This window comes from Phytophthora ramorum, assembly GCF_020800215.1.
Source record: "Phytophthora ramorum isolate Pr-102 chromosome Unknown Phyram_PR-102_s0003, whole genome shotgun sequence".
Classification (NCBI taxonomy): domain Eukaryota; phylum Oomycota; class Peronosporomycetes; order Peronosporales; family Peronosporaceae; genus Phytophthora; species Phytophthora ramorum.
In genome coordinates this window covers 650,868-664,996 of record NW_027150649.1, presented here as the reverse complement: position 1 = coordinate 664,996, position 14,129 = coordinate 650,868, and the positions used below count along the sequence as shown (strand labels likewise).

General features: G+C 55.5%; 7 protein-coding genes across 7 annotated transcripts; 3 read left to right on the top strand and 4 right to left on the bottom strand.

Annotated features, from left to right (window-relative positions):
• Positions 1-2,807: 2,807 nt before the first annotated feature.
• On the top strand, positions 2,808-3,344 carry KRP23_3363 (RxLR effector protein 207; the record flags this gene model as incomplete). The annotated part of the gene is made up of 1 exon (XM_067888203.1): positions 2,808-3,344. One exon carries the CDS (start codon positions 2,808-2,810, stop codon positions 3,342-3,344), a length of 537 nt encoding a protein of 178 aa, XP_067747467.1.
• Positions 3,345-3,570: 226 nt separating this feature from the next.
• KRP23_3362 (Dolichyl-diphosphooligosaccharide--protein glycosyltransferase 48 kDa subunit) lies at positions 3,571-4,917 on the top strand (the record flags this gene model as incomplete). The annotated part of the gene is made up of 1 exon (XM_067888202.1): positions 3,571-4,917. One exon carries the CDS (start codon positions 3,571-3,573, stop codon positions 4,915-4,917), a length of 1,347 nt encoding a protein of 448 aa, XP_067747466.1.
• Positions 4,918-5,164: 247 nt separating this feature from the next.
• KRP23_3361 (uncharacterized protein) lies at positions 5,165-6,874 on the bottom strand (the record flags this gene model as incomplete). Its single annotated transcript, XM_067888201.1, has 1 exon — positions 5,165-6,874. One exon carries the CDS (start codon positions 6,872-6,874, stop codon positions 5,165-5,167), a length of 1,710 nt encoding a protein of 569 aa, XP_067747465.1.
• A 220-nt stretch (positions 6,875-7,094) lies between these two features.
• Positions 7,095-7,403, bottom strand: KRP23_3360 (uncharacterized protein; the record flags this gene model as incomplete). The annotated part of the gene is made up of 1 exon (XM_067888200.1): positions 7,095-7,403. The coding sequence occupies one exon, from the start codon at positions 7,401-7,403 to the stop codon at positions 7,095-7,097; it is 309 nt and encodes a 102-aa protein (XP_067747464.1).
• A 2,260-nt stretch (positions 7,404-9,663) lies between these two features.
• On the bottom strand, positions 9,664-10,069 carry KRP23_3359 (uncharacterized protein; the record flags this gene model as incomplete). The annotated part of the gene is made up of 2 exons (XM_067888199.1): positions 9,664-9,911; positions 9,985-10,069. The coding sequence occupies 2 exons, from the start codon at positions 10,067-10,069 to the stop codon at positions 9,664-9,666; spliced, it is 333 nt and encodes a 110-aa protein (XP_067747463.1).
• A 472-nt stretch (positions 10,070-10,541) lies between these two features.
• On the top strand, positions 10,542-11,867 carry KRP23_3358 (uncharacterized protein; the record flags this gene model as incomplete). The annotated part of the gene is made up of 1 exon (XM_067888198.1): positions 10,542-11,867. The coding sequence occupies one exon, from the start codon at positions 10,542-10,544 to the stop codon at positions 11,865-11,867; it is 1,326 nt and encodes a 441-aa protein (XP_067747462.1).
• A 99-nt stretch (positions 11,868-11,966) lies between these two features.
• KRP23_3357 (Vacuolar protein sorting-associated protein 27) lies at positions 11,967-13,982 on the bottom strand (the record flags this gene model as incomplete). The annotated part of the gene is made up of 1 exon (XM_067888197.1): positions 11,967-13,982. The coding sequence occupies one exon, from the start codon at positions 13,980-13,982 to the stop codon at positions 11,967-11,969; it is 2,016 nt and encodes a 671-aa protein (XP_067747461.1).
• Between the last annotated feature and the right edge of the window lie 147 nt (positions 13,983-14,129).

Genomic DNA, 14,129 nt, shown 5'->3' with positions numbered 1-14,129 from the left:
CCGCGTCCATAGCGAGCTCGACCTCTCGGACCCAGAAGTGAAGGTTTTCCCCTTCCTTCCCTTCGTAGGGGTTAACCTTCAGCCTCAAAGGCTTGGGCTGAACTGGTTTCCGTTCAGCCACAGGGGCCTGTAGGCTCCCACGTACATGGGCGATTAGCCCTTGCTCGTACGTGTCGAAAGCGCTTACGCGCTCGAGCTGCTCGGCAGGTGTTGCTGCCGCCAAGCTCTGGAGGGCATCCATCCCGAAGATGCCCGCCATCTTCCGAACGGACTCGAACTGCGAGTCGTTCAAGTGAGGAAACTCACTGCGATCCATGGTGGCTCAATGCTTGAGACCACAGAGGATTCAGGTAGTCCAATCTTACCCGCGTAGGCGAGGATTGACTACAAGTGCTACCAAGTGTGACGGGAGTCACACAGCACCTTGCGCTGGAGGAAGTGCTAGGAGTATACAAACTCCAAGTGAACGACGGTTCACTAGTTCCCGGTCTTGGGGAACGGTTGACTTAGACAACGTAGTTTATAGACTGATATATTTATAGTTAGTTACCTAGAGATCGTCTTGCAATACAATTCCTAAGTCAACTATAGTTTATCCTATATGTTTTATGTATGGGTGGCTGTGGGCCACCACCACGTGTCAGTGGTGTTGGGTACACCATATACCCAACCCGGAAGAGTGACGGGCACTCTTCAGGTAACCCCGTTACAAGACGTGTGCGAGCTCACCTACGGAATACCCAAGATGATAGTATCCGTATAAACAGTGAAATACCGTGTTTCGATGCGCATGCTGCCTCGAAGCGGCTTCTTCCATTGTTTCTTCGAGCGGGCAGCTCACAACCTCCGAAGCGAGTGTCGCCACCACTTCGTGGACCCGAAAACGTCGTCGACGCCGTGAATACAATCGCACAGCCACAGCAATATTGCCCACAGCACGATGGAGAAGCTCTCCACGCACGAGAACAACTGATGCGAGCACTAAATGGTACATTCAGCAAGCATCACAACAATAGGAGAAAAATGAAGCTCAAATATTTCACCTTGTATGACAGCTCTTGCATTCTAGCAAATATCACACTTTTTAGTACGTCAACGACAGCAGATACCCTCACCTGGTAGACTCTTGAGACTGCTCTGGCCACTGCGACCGCCTTCGCGTTGCGCTAGACTCGCGCTTCCGTTCAGTGAGAGTTTGTCTTAGAAGTTGCCGTCCGGTGATAGGGTACAAAATCAGAAATGCGTCCTATTTTGACCAATAACCGATGGTGGTAGATTGGCCGGCGAGATTGACAAAGGCTACAAATCTCCCGAGTTCGGCAAATTTGAGTGGAATTGACAATACTCAATAGTTAAGAAATTGGCCGAAATGCGACAAGCCCTGTATCGACATCATACAAATAATAAGATAAATTGAAAAGTGACCCAACACACGTCTGGCATGGATACACCTGTTTTTCACTAACGGAACATGTGCTGCCATGCACTCTCTTTGATTGTTAACCACTGTTCGCGATGTCAACTACAACTCCTACTAGTATGACCTTAGTTCAGATGTCATGTGCATAGTTTAAACTCTAGGTTGGCTGTTTTAATTCTAAGGTTTTCTCGTATTATACACACACAGGGGGCTGAGCCACCCGCTGAAGGCCATGAAGGCCGGAGGCGAGGAGATAGGGGGCCTACATGCCGATCGAAATCCCCCTAGTGGCTCCTAGAAGGCTTCTCGTGTGAAGGATGCAAAGGCCTATAGTGATCGCCCCAGCCACCGTTGCGGCGCGAGAGGTCTTGAGTTGGCTATTGATCTTCCCTTGGAAGGACTCCCCTTTACTGGGCCAAGACGGACACGAAGGACAGCTCTTCACCGCGTGCGCGAAGGCCGGCACATGTGCGGCGTGATCTCGAAACGTGCAGTAAGGGGCGCGACCATTTGAGTCCAATGCAGCCAAGGTTGAGGCGACCCTTGCACAGTGCCCTCCCCCGAAGCACGATGTCATCGGAACACGTAGCCTAGCCGTCGAGGCCCGGCCGGATCTACGTAGCGAACTATCTGTGGTGGCCCTGATAGTCAATGCGGTGGCGAGTTCGGTGTTTGAGCTGCCTCGAGCGCCTGACACCCCGGACTGCGGCACGAAGGGCGTTGGAGGTTCACAGCGTGAGGAAGATAGGAGATAATACTAGAGAGTTTAAACAGTAGGTATAGTCCAGTTATGATCTCACTAGGCAGCAACTTCAGAAATACAACCTCGCTTCACTTGTATTATACATGTATTTTTATTATACTACATCTAGTAAACTCGTTGATTGTGTGACACAAATTGATCAGCGAGTCAGCGTAAGCTTACCCCATCTTCCCGCGGCACATCTGAAGATCTGAGTGAAGCTGGGGAGGAAGGGGTGAACTGCTCCAATGGAGCGTAGCATTTAAAGTGGCTCGAATGTACCAAGACAGGGAGTGTACAGTGTGCACCCCCTGTCTTGTACACTGTGCACTGGTATTGATAGTGCAGAAGACAAAGCGCATGATTCGCTCTGGTCCGTGCATCTCAAGATCGCTCCGTTACAATAACCTAGATAAACTAAATTCAGCTGAACCAAAAACTTCCGGATGTTTCCAAGTGAATGGAGGGCTTACGAATATGATTGCATGTACTAAGTAGCCACGGATCAGACGCGCACAGAATGTAAGCTTAACCATCATGAGGCTGGCTGGGTGGTTCGCCGGCTCCAGCCGGGATTCTTCATTCTCCAAACTGCGCCGTGCCGACAAAAGCTTCAAGACTTTTCTTCTCCCTTCGCCTGTCGTCATGATGCACAAGTGCTTGCTTTTGCTCGTGGTCATGCTCGCCTTTCTTTCGAGCGGTGACGCTCTCTCGCCACCCACAGTTGGTTCCAAGTTGTCGAAGTTGGCTTCCCTGGACTTGGATCAGGCTACCCATACGAACGTCGACGGCAAACGCCTGCTCCGAGCCAATGGCGAGGAGGAAGACAATTCTGCCAACGAGGAAAGAGGGGTATCGGGGGCTACTGAGAAATTCAAGACGTGGACTCAAAGCTCCATGAAGTGGGCTAAAGACTCAAAACTGGGCCAAATACTGGCAAAGCAGTTCCAGAAAGTGATCCAGTACAGAAGAGACTGGAAGGTTTCTGGGCTGATCAAGAAGGGCTACTCGGATACAGTTTTGCTTCAGAACAAGGTCACTCCTGATGAATTTTTCAAGGCTAAGGGTCTCAGCTCGAACCTGAAGGATCAGGCAAGTAAGTCAGCACTCTGGGAAAAGAATCCCGGCCTGAGAGAGTACTTTTCGTACAAAACCTTCTGGGACGCCAAGCAAGTATTGTAGTCTAGCGAAACGTAATGGAGTGCGGTTCGAACCCTTAATCGTTCAATCGTAAATTGCATTCGTGCACGCAGCCCTCAAAGCATTCACTTGATCCACACAGCATCCAGGACAACTTAGACTCTGCCTTTATCCCAAAATCCGTACCGTAAGCCACAAAAGTATCCGGACACTGCCACGCGTCTTACTATTGAGCCATACGTAAGGGACACAATCGGATCCTCCCTCCATGGCGCTCCGTTCCCTGTTCTCTTCTCTGTGTGTGGCCGTGGCGCTAGCAGCGGCCCAAGCCGCGCGCACGGCCGTGGTGCTCGAGTCCGCCTCCCTGCAGCACACACACTCGACGTTCTTCCAGCAGCTGGAAGCGCGTGGTCACGAGCTGAGCTTCTTCTCGGGCGACGAACAGCCGCCGCTGGCGCTCGAGCGCTTCGGCGAGCGCGCGTTTGAGAATCTGGTGCTGTTCACGCCGCAGAAGGCGCTGGGATCGCTGCGAAAGTCGGATCTGCTGCAGTTCGTGGAGCAGGGCGGCAACGTGCTACTCTCAGCCAGCAAGAAGCTCACCAAGGTGCAGCGCGAGTTCGCGCTCGAGTGCGGCGTCGAGTTCGAGCAGAAGGGCAACGTGGTGCTGGACCATGTGAGCCCCATCTCTGACGACGACGACATCTATAACGCGGTGGTGGCCGCCCAGGACTTTGTGCGCTCGGAGCGCGTCGTCGGCGCGTTGGCGACGAGCCCCAAGCCCGTGGCTTTCTCAGGCGTGGGCATGTCGCTCGAGCCGAGCAACATTTTGGCCTTCCACGCCCTCATGGCGCCCGCAACGGCGTACTCGGCGAACCCTGTGAAGCCCATCACGGACAAGGTGGTGGCCAGCGACTTGCTGTTTGGCAACCAGATTGGGCTCGTCACGGCCGTGCAGGGACGCAACAATGCGCGTCTCCTCTTTGCCGGCTCGCTGGACCTGTTTAGTGACAAGTACATGCAGAACAAGGACTTTGCCAATGCCGAGTTCGCGGACGCCGTGACCAAGTGGGGATTCCAGGAGGCTGGTGTACTAAGGATGACCAATGTCAAGCACCACCGGGAGGACGGCTCGCAGCCCGCAAAGATGCTCAGTGATGCCAACCGTGGCGACCAGCCCATTACGCTGTACCCGGACGCCGAGGTGGCGCGCGACTCGCTCGTGTACCGTGTCAAGGACAACCTCACGTACTCGCTGGACCTGCACGAGCTCAAGGACGGGAAGTGGCTGCCGTACAAGGCCGACGACGTGCAGCTCGAGTTCGTCATGCTGGATCCGCACGTGCGTACGACGCTCACCCACGACAACAAGGGCCACTTCTCCGTGACCTTCCAGTCGCCGGACGTGTACGGCATCTTCCTCTTCCGCGTGCTGTACCGTCGTCTCGGACTGTCGACGATCTACACGACCACGCAGGTGTCGCTGCGCCCCTTCAAGCACGACGAGTACGAGCGCTTCATCCCGGCCGCTTTCCCGTACTACGCCTCGGCTTTCTCGATGATGGCCGGTGTGTTTGTGTTTAGCGTCTTCTTCCTGTTCTACGATGGCAAGAAGTAAGGATCCGGATGAACACTCGGCAAACGCCTCTGCAGACATGTCGACTGTAGTTAACGTGGAGGTACCGTCGATCCACGGTTCAATCCATGTTGGGCAACGTTTTGTTAGCGTTGACAAAACTTGTTGTGGTCTTGTTATTCAGCAGGGACTGTGGATTACGAAAACGTCCTTGGATCATGAGAATCGAAGTACTCGCACACATGTATAACCTTATAACTTGGTCTGCCCGCACGCGACCTGAAAAGCCCTAGGCCGACTGCTGCTTAAACGATGCCGGCATCAATACATGTAGCTTGGGGCTGTTGTGGTGAGCTTGGAAGCGTTGCCGTTGCGCTTCCTGGGCTGGTGAGTTAGCTTTTGCCGTCTTCTGGAGCTTCTCAAGGTTTGCCCCGCCAGCGTAAGAGGGTACGACACTTTGCGTATCACAATCCGAGTCGGTATCGACAGCGGCGATCTGTGGGTGTGAGCGAAACCCTCCACTGCGTGATGCACGCTGGCGCTTGGACCCCCATTTGCCTCTCTTCGAGCTCGACAGTAGATGCGCGGCCCGCAAGCTTTGTAGAGAATCTTCTGCCGCTGCCTCTTCCTGCGGAGTCAACTCGGTGCGGCGCACGTAGGTCGAGCTGCCTAGTTTTTTCGGGATGCGAATCTCGGCGATTGACTCACTTGAGAGTTTCTTCGAGATACGCATTGGGTTGCAGCACAACCGCGTTGACAAGAAGGCTCGAAGCGTAGTGCCCACAGCAACGTCCAGTACGCCCTTGAAAAAGCAGTCGATGAGTGCCGCCATAAACACTTCTTCGTCGTGAGACCACGGGCCGCTGTGCTGGTAAGGACGCACAGGACTTGATGCTGTACTGGTAACGCTTGCTGTTTCGATGCTGGACATACTAGCCGAGCTGATCTTACGCTTACGCGTCACTGGCGCCACCACTGGCAGAGGAGTGTTCTTGTGAGCCTCCTCGTACGCTACACGCAGCTCAGTTAGCCGGCTTTCCACCTCGAAAAGCTCTTCAGAGAAGTCGTCATCATCCGAGCTGTCCAGCGAGTCACCCTGGCGCTGGTACGTCATGGAGCCAATATCATCGGGGAACTTGTGTTCACCCATGTGCTGCGGTGCAAGCTTCATGGACAACTGCTTGAGCGTGCAGCCTAGTTGCTGACACAAGTAGGTCACGAGTTTCGTGCCCTGGGGCAGGCTCAGAGAGCCTGACGTAAAGAATTCGATCATCCTCGTGACAAACTCCTCTTCCTCGGGGGACTCGAAGCCTGTGCGGATGATCGTGGGCTTGCCGCGCTTCGGTCTGTACTCATGTCGCGTTGACCTCGTACGTCCATAAGCCGCCGTTTTCCGGCGCGGGCGAAGAGCGATGCCCCCGTCCTCCTCATTTGACAGCCTGCGCTGTGCATATCCACCGTCGTCCTCCTGTCTGTCCAAGAGGCCGGAGCTAAAGCTGGCCTGTCTGAGTGCCTCGAGTTCCTGTTCAATTTCTCTCCGTTGTTCCTCCGTCGGAGGAGGATCAGCAGCTACAAACACCGTCGCGCCCGCTTTCTTGGGGATTTTGCGGCCTGCGAGCGTCTCTGTGCCCAGTTTCATGGACACCCGGCGGCGGTTGCAGCAGAGCTTCTCGGCCAGGAACTTGCGCAGCGTCGTGCCCTCTGGTACATGGAGTTGTCCCTCCAGGAAAAAGGACACGAGAGCGGCGGCGTACTGCTCCTCGGCTCGGGGCCACACGCCACTGCGGACGTACTGGGGCGTGGGGGATGTGGGGCGGCACTGTTTCATGATGGCATCCGCCTGCACTAGCAGGTCCAGTCTCGACATGGCGTCGTCGGCCGTGTGCTGTTCCTGTTTAAGTGGCTGAATAGTGGCGTCTTGGACGTCGTTGGGGGCCGAGGGGCGAGGGGCGGGGGCCTCCGGCTTGAGCGCGGGGCTCAGGATCATGGACAGATCCATGGCGGCGTCTGCGTCTGGTCGTCTGGTCGACGACTTCCTCTTCTCTTGGACTCGGGGAAGAACTGGCACTGGAGGCCAGGAAGGAAGGGGAAGTTCATGTACGTTCGTGTGTAGCGTCACGATGTATCTTGGGATTTGTATTTAGTTGCACAAGGTTCAACGTCATACAGAGGCCAAGTGGTTTGCCAAATGCGACGTGTTGGGATTTAACTGCATCGACCTACTTGGCTGGTTCTTGCTTGCGGCTGCAGTATCGCGGACGATTCCGGCGGAGGAAAACACAAACTGCCCGACGTGGAGTTACGAGCTGCGGTCGGATTCCTGAGTTCATCGCCACGCCAAGAACACGATCACGGACGTGTGCGACGTCAGCTTCACTGGTGCCACCGTAGACGACGTGCTTGGCGCGCTTGCCGAAGCATGTCACGCCCTCCAGCTCTGCGATCGCGTCGATGGCGCACACAAAGTCTTCGAACTGTCGAGCGCTAGCAGTGGTCGTGAGGTCGAAGTAGAACGGACGTCCGCCCATGTCGAGAGCCACCTACACCTCATAGTGTTGGCCAAGTACCATCCCAAAGAGTGCAGAGCGTCAGGACTGGAAGTGCGCCCCATTCCCATAGTCCCACGTGCTACGGAGTAAGTCTGCACCAGCTCACGAAAACCTCCAGGCTCACGCTTGTCAAAAGGCAACGCCAACAAGCGCTTCTCGAGCACATCGAGAATCTCGCGAGCTAGTGCCTTCCTGTCAACGGAGATACCGAGCTGCGCCGTACCGATCACAAACTTAGTGAAGGCTAAAGTCGTATCGCAGTGCTCCCGCACAGGAGCGAGAGCTGGGGCCGTATTGGCAGCGTGGTCAACACGATACAGCTTCTGCGTTATGTGGATCAATCGGAAGGCGTCGAAGGTGACGACTGGTAGAGCGAAGTCTGCTAGGGTGCGAAGACAACTCAACCACCCCCTCCAGCTTTTCAATCAGCTCACAAGCACGCTTCGCGTCGTCCGTTTTGCCAGCAGTAGCGACCGCTGCGTCACGAACATCACTTGTCGTATTCTCCATCGAGTCTCCAAGCAGGATGCCATGCTCCAAAGCATCGGTTCCATCGATCTCCGATCCAGCTGAAACTAGCAGATCCTTCAGCAAGTTCGACACTTCCGCCGAGTTGTCTTCGACTGCTGATGCGGCAGCAGCTACAGCAGGTGAGACTGTATTTCCTTTGGGTTTGCCCTTCTCTCCGGCCTCGACGGTATTCGTATTTGTGCTGGTGCTAGCAAACGCACGACGGCGCGCTAGGCAGACACCGATTTCTGCAAGCGTTCTTCACGACGAGAGCCCTGGTGGCGGAATAGTGCATCACGATTCCTCGCACCTTCGGCTCTAACCTGGCTGCCCTCCAGCGTGGATATCGAGTCGGTGATATCGCGTACCCACGCTCCATCGGTCGTCATATCACAAACGCGTCTCCCCAGGCCGTCTTTGATGCGAAGATCAGCCCCAAGCGCAGACAGCATACTGCACAAGCTGCGGTGTCCGTGCTTGGCAGCCAAGTGTGCAAGAGTTTCTTTCGTGTCGAACGTAGACGTGTTCAAGTCGATCAAGGTATCGGCTTCAAGAACGATATCTTCATGGCCTGCAATCGCTGCACTGTGAACAGCCATTGTTCTGCATAGATCGTCCCGAGAGGATCTCAAATTCCGTAGCCTTCAACGACGCACATCCTAACACTGACTTGTCGTCTTCAATCATCAACCGGTACGTGCTAGATAAATCGGCCATGTGGAACGCCTTCCGCACTTTGATCCTGCGCTCCCAGCAGGCGGGGCCCGACCACTGTATGTCCCGTTGACTGAAGTAGCGGTCATAGGCGGTCATAGGCGAGCTTAGCAGATATGTTCGATTGAAAGCACCGTGAACTGCTGCTGCGCGTGACGGAGAGAAGATCATTTGGTCATAGGTTTTCAAAAGTTCGTCGAAAACCGGGATGTGTTGAAGGAACCCTTCCTGTACCAAGGCATTGTAGTGGTGGTCAAATGCGCGGAATCTTGATGTCACCATAATAACCTCACCGCCCGAGTTCAAGTACTGGAAATGGTGATGCAACATCATAAGACCCACCAGCAGTGGATTCGCACGAGCCACGTTGTGACTGTTGCTGGACAGCTTGATTTCCGTCGAGCAGGACTGCAGCAATTCGTGGGTCTCCTTGTCGTGGGTGCGAACAACACCCTTCGCCGCCGTTGCATCCAAATTTCTCATCAAAACTGACGAGTGCTGAAACGTAAGGCTTCTGTTGCGGCTAAGATCACCATTCCCTTGTAGTGCGGCAACAGACTTCATCCAGCAGATGAACGTAAAATACCATTGGGCCCCGTAAATCCCGACGGATCGAACCCATACCCAGTAGCGGTCTTCTTTGCTAGGATGGTGTTATACAGATGAGGCAATTGCTGTATTAAAAACACGACAATGTTGCTCGGATCCGCGAGTGCATAGTGTGGATTGCGTTCTTCTCCATACGTTGCACCGAAAAAGCCATCCTCGAGAATCAAGGTTTTCCGAGGATCCGTCGGAATAGCAGACGTGAAGCAACGTGCTCGTCACGCTCATAAAAGCCACCACGAGCATGCCCGGGGTGAACTTACACTTGCCGTTCATCTGGAAACTCTCCCAAGACCTCGCGACAGTATCCGCGAGTCGCATCGTAAAACTCATCGACATTTGCTTCTGAAGACATGGAACACGTCTTCCGCTGTCTGCAAGGCCGGGTATCTCAACTGCAGACTCGCAGTCAGAGCTTTGACAGCGTCCATCGCCAGTTTCGCCACGACCGTGGCCTCCACCATCGTGTGTTCACCTGGTCGTAGATGGTAAACACTCCCTCGACCAACCCCTCCAGCTCCAGGAAGAAGTACACCACTTTCAGCCTCAGATCTTCAGCGAAAGCCTCGTCAAACAGACACTTTCTGTCCGCCTTGGAGCTCCTGGGTGCCCCCCTCACCACCACCAAGATCTCTTCATCCGGGAAATCGTCCTCATCTACCACTAACACATTGTAATAGTTCTCCAGCCGCTCACTCTCGGCAGCAGCGTCTCGCTGCACCGCCCGCACCGTCTTCAGCGTCCCGTGTCATCGTTTTAAAAGTGCAGATGAACTCGTTGCGCTGTGTCGTCCTCGACGAAGAACGTGGCGACATGTTCGCGCAATGTGATGGCGCACTGGCAGGCTGCGAGCGCCTTGGGCGGCTCCTGCAGTAGCTTGGGCGTGAGTGTGGCCGGCTCCGCTGTGATCTCCAGCACCACGTCGTTGAACTCCTCAATCTTCACGCGCTGAGCTGCGTGACGTCCGCAGCCGCGAGCGTGCAGCAGCCACTCCAGGAAGAAGGCGGTGGTGCGCTTGTAGCGTGCGTATTTGCTGACTGGAAACACGGGCTTTCCTGCAAATTCAGAAATGAGGTCGAGACCTGCACGTGACAGTTTGTCGGTGGGGGTAGTGATGTGTACATGCTGCTGTACCATCCAAGTTGAAGGTACATGCACGAGAAATGAGTGCCCTGCAATCATGCACGGTGGAGGTAGAGCTTGATGTGGCTGGACTTGTCGGGTTTGATGTTAATTTGGAGGACTGTTGCCAAGAGTCGGCGTTAACGATCGAGTTGGTGTCAAGGCATGAGGAAGTATCCGCAGCGGTCTGGACGTCTTCTTCGTGGCGACGATGCTGCTAACAACCAGCATCTAGAGGGGAAAAGAGCATCTAGCACTACAGCAGCGAAGATAAAGACTCCAGGCTCGAACTCGAGCGTGTCTTCGGCCACTTCGTCGATGATTGCTAAGCGGAAGGCGGCGGAGCTTTTCCGACGTCTTCAGCCGCACTCGCTGGTGCAGGCGACCGAGAAGTTGTTGGCGACGCTGCGGATTGCACCAAAGTTGTTTGTCAATGGAGAAGAACTGCTGCTTAAAGCACCTCCTGCCCCCACGGTCGCCGTGGCTGCTGGAACGGGGAGTAGACGGCCGATTTCAACCACAGCGGCATGGAGGTTCCGACCTGACGCTGGGAGGTTTCGCTACGGACTGAGTCTGCAGTACACGCCTTCAGATGCGGAGCTGACGCTGTCGTCCTTGAAAGATGTAAGCGTCACGCTAACGTCCACCGCCATGCAAACGCCACGCAGTATTCCAGTTGCCGGCGGGGGTGAGGTAACCAGCAAGACCTGGAGGCTGGTGGCGGAAACAGACCGTCGTGTGGGATTAGCGCTCTATGAGATCTCTTTGGGCGACTGGGGTGCCAGTTCTCTCGTAGCGCTCGTGTGGACCCAAAAACGCGAAGTCGCTCGCCTTTTCCTGCAGCTACACACGATCGAGTTGATGTACTCGGCACCCCAACGCCCGCTGCAATTCCGTTGCGACGATGATTTGGATCGGACACACGGACTGCACTCGTACACAGCAGCGATAAGTATTCGCTCAGCCGATGAACTCTTCTGGGAACGCGAGGTTTACCAAGTCGAATTTCCAACACCGGTGACGGGTTCTCGGAGCGTGGCAGTGCAGCTACTGGACAACGTCCATGGAGGCACTGTCACCGCTCGAGACCGAGTACTTACTTCGGAGACTGAGCCAGCCTTCAGAGTGGAGACAGAAGCCGTCAAGTACGCCATGGACAACTGCCTCCTGGTTGATTTCACGCTCTGGGACGCTGAATGTGTGCCGGTGTGGGGATTCAGTCGAGCATTGGAGCTTGCAGCAAGCTCGGACCGACAGCAGCACGACGACAATGATATCGATTTATCTGTGAGCTCGCTCGGTGGAACAACGAGACGAATGGCGTTGCAATGCTTTGATGTCGGCCGCGGCAATGAGCTCATCATCGGTTTGGCAAAACTCTCACCTTCGCCGTCCCAGCAGTCCACGAAGAAGAGCAAGGTCTGGGTAAGTCAGATCGACTTGACCCTGAGCCTCCAGTTTATCAATACCACGTTTGGTACCAGCTATTAGCATCGGTGAAAGGAAAGGAGGCGTACCTTGGATCCCGAGCTTGCCGTTAAGTCAAATGATATTAATGATGAACAATCAAGCTTTTAGATCTGCTTACCTCTACATTGTCACGCCGTGCGGCTCGGCGTCAGATTCCGCTGCACGACCAGACAGTTTTCCAGTTGGACACTGCAGCTCCAGCGCTTGACGAAATACAAGAATCGCGTCGTCGTGGTCGCCACGCAAATGCAGCAGTTTACCCAGCAGCGACAGCGCCCCGATAGACGCTGGCTCCAGCTCCAGCGCACGGCGAACAGCCTCCTCAGCACCTACGCAATCCTCACCAGTGCCGTCCAGGGCTTTAGCCAAATGAAGCCAGGCAACCGCGTTTTCGCTGTCAAGCTCCACACTTTGCTGCAATTCCAGGACGGCTCCTGCGAAGTCTCCTTTGCCCAACAGAGTTTCGCCCAACTCATGATGCGTTGCTGCCAGATCAAGGGGTGGTTCCGTGTCTTCAAGAAGCTCCGCAGTGCTACTCATCCTTCTGCCTGCAGTCAAGAAGGCGAGAGTCGCCGCAATTTCTGCCTCCTCATCCTCATCTTCGTCTACTGGTGGACTGGAGTACCCCCTTTCCTTGTACTTGTTTACCACAGCATCCAGCTCGCGCTTCTCGCTCTCTGCTCGCTCGATCTCTTCCTCGCTGCGTCGCATGGCCTCTCCAAGTTCGCGTTTGGCTGCCATTAGCTGCTGCATACGCTGTTCCAGCTCCTGCTCGTCACTCGAGTGAGTCGACCCAGCTTCCGACAAACGCTGCACGTGCAAGGCTCTGTCCAACGCGGATGAATGTGGCCGAGGGCGTCGCTTGCTGCTCCGACGTCTACTAGGCTCTGATTCGTGTGGTCGTCTCTGTTGTTCTTCACGTAGCAATCGCTGTCGCTCTAGCACCGTCAGTTGTGTTGGTGCGACTGACAGAAACATGGAGCCCATGGTCGGTTGCAGAGACTCCACCGCTTCCGACGCAGCTGTACTCCAATTCCACGGAGCCGACACAGGAATAAAGCCATTCATACTAGCCTCACTGTTATTGTCGTAGTCGTATCCCCACTCGGTCGGTTCGCGATGCTGCACCGGCTCACTGAAAACAGACTTGCTGCGTCGTCGGTAGCGCGCGTGCGTATTCGTGGTGTTGTTAGAATAGTTGCTGCTCAAGTCATTATTGTCAACGTACGGGTATGCTCCTCCCGTGCGGGTCACGCGCTCTAGAGCGCGCACGTTAAGCTGCTTCTGCAATTCATCAAAGCAGCACGCACAAACTCTCTGCGGCTCGAAGAGTCCAAGATGTTTCAATGGAACACGATGTCTCGAGTGCCGTCCACACACCGACGCACCGCAACTGCGGCAATGGTGTCTCTGTCTAAAGTACCCGAACTTGGCGGCACACAGCCTGCATCGAGCTGCAAGAGCCCATCTCGGGGGCGGATCATGCGGCGCCATCAGGGCCGCGATCGTGTCCTCCTGCGTAACAGACCTGGAGGTGCTGAACCGGTCCGACATGTCCCTCCTGTCGTCACTCTGCTTCTCGTGTTTCGACTGAGTCTCTGGCCACTGCGACGTCGGTAAGATCGTAGATGACGGGGCTCCCGTTCTGGCGTGAGCTTCCAGCACTTTGAGCAGCGTGAGGACTGCGCTGGAGGCCACAGGTCTCTGCTTGGCCAACATGAGCGGCGTCTTGCCGTCCGGGGTACGAACCCCGATGGCCTTCGGGTACACGTGCAATAGCGCCTGGACGGCCTCCAAGGCGAGTCTCTTCCTCACTGCCAAGTGCAACGGCAAAAGTCCCGCCAAGTTACGCGTCGCGGCCGCGGCCGAGTGCGCGCGCGCCACTGTGAGCACCACGCGCGGCGGCGCCTTCGGGTCACTACAGACCCAGTGCAACGTCGTCATGCCGAAGGCGTCGGCAGCTCGGGCTAGTTGTGGCCGCAACGCCAGCGCCACCAAGAGGCGCGGGAAGTCGCCACTCTCCGCGAGCTTGACGGCGGCCAGCGGCGCGGACAGTTGCTCCTCGGGGGTCACGGGGGCGTCCACGCGGAGGTCGGCGGGCACCTGTTGCTGGCGCTGGAGCCGCACGGGCTCCATAGCGGTCGTTTCCTGAGGCTGAAGCTGAGGAGGATAAGCGCCTCGAGGTGGCTGGAAGCGCGCAAATCTCGGAATGGGACGACGAGAAATCAGCGGGCTATTTCCTAGGTCTTGAAGTTGTCGCAGGATCGCTCTGCGAGAGGTGAT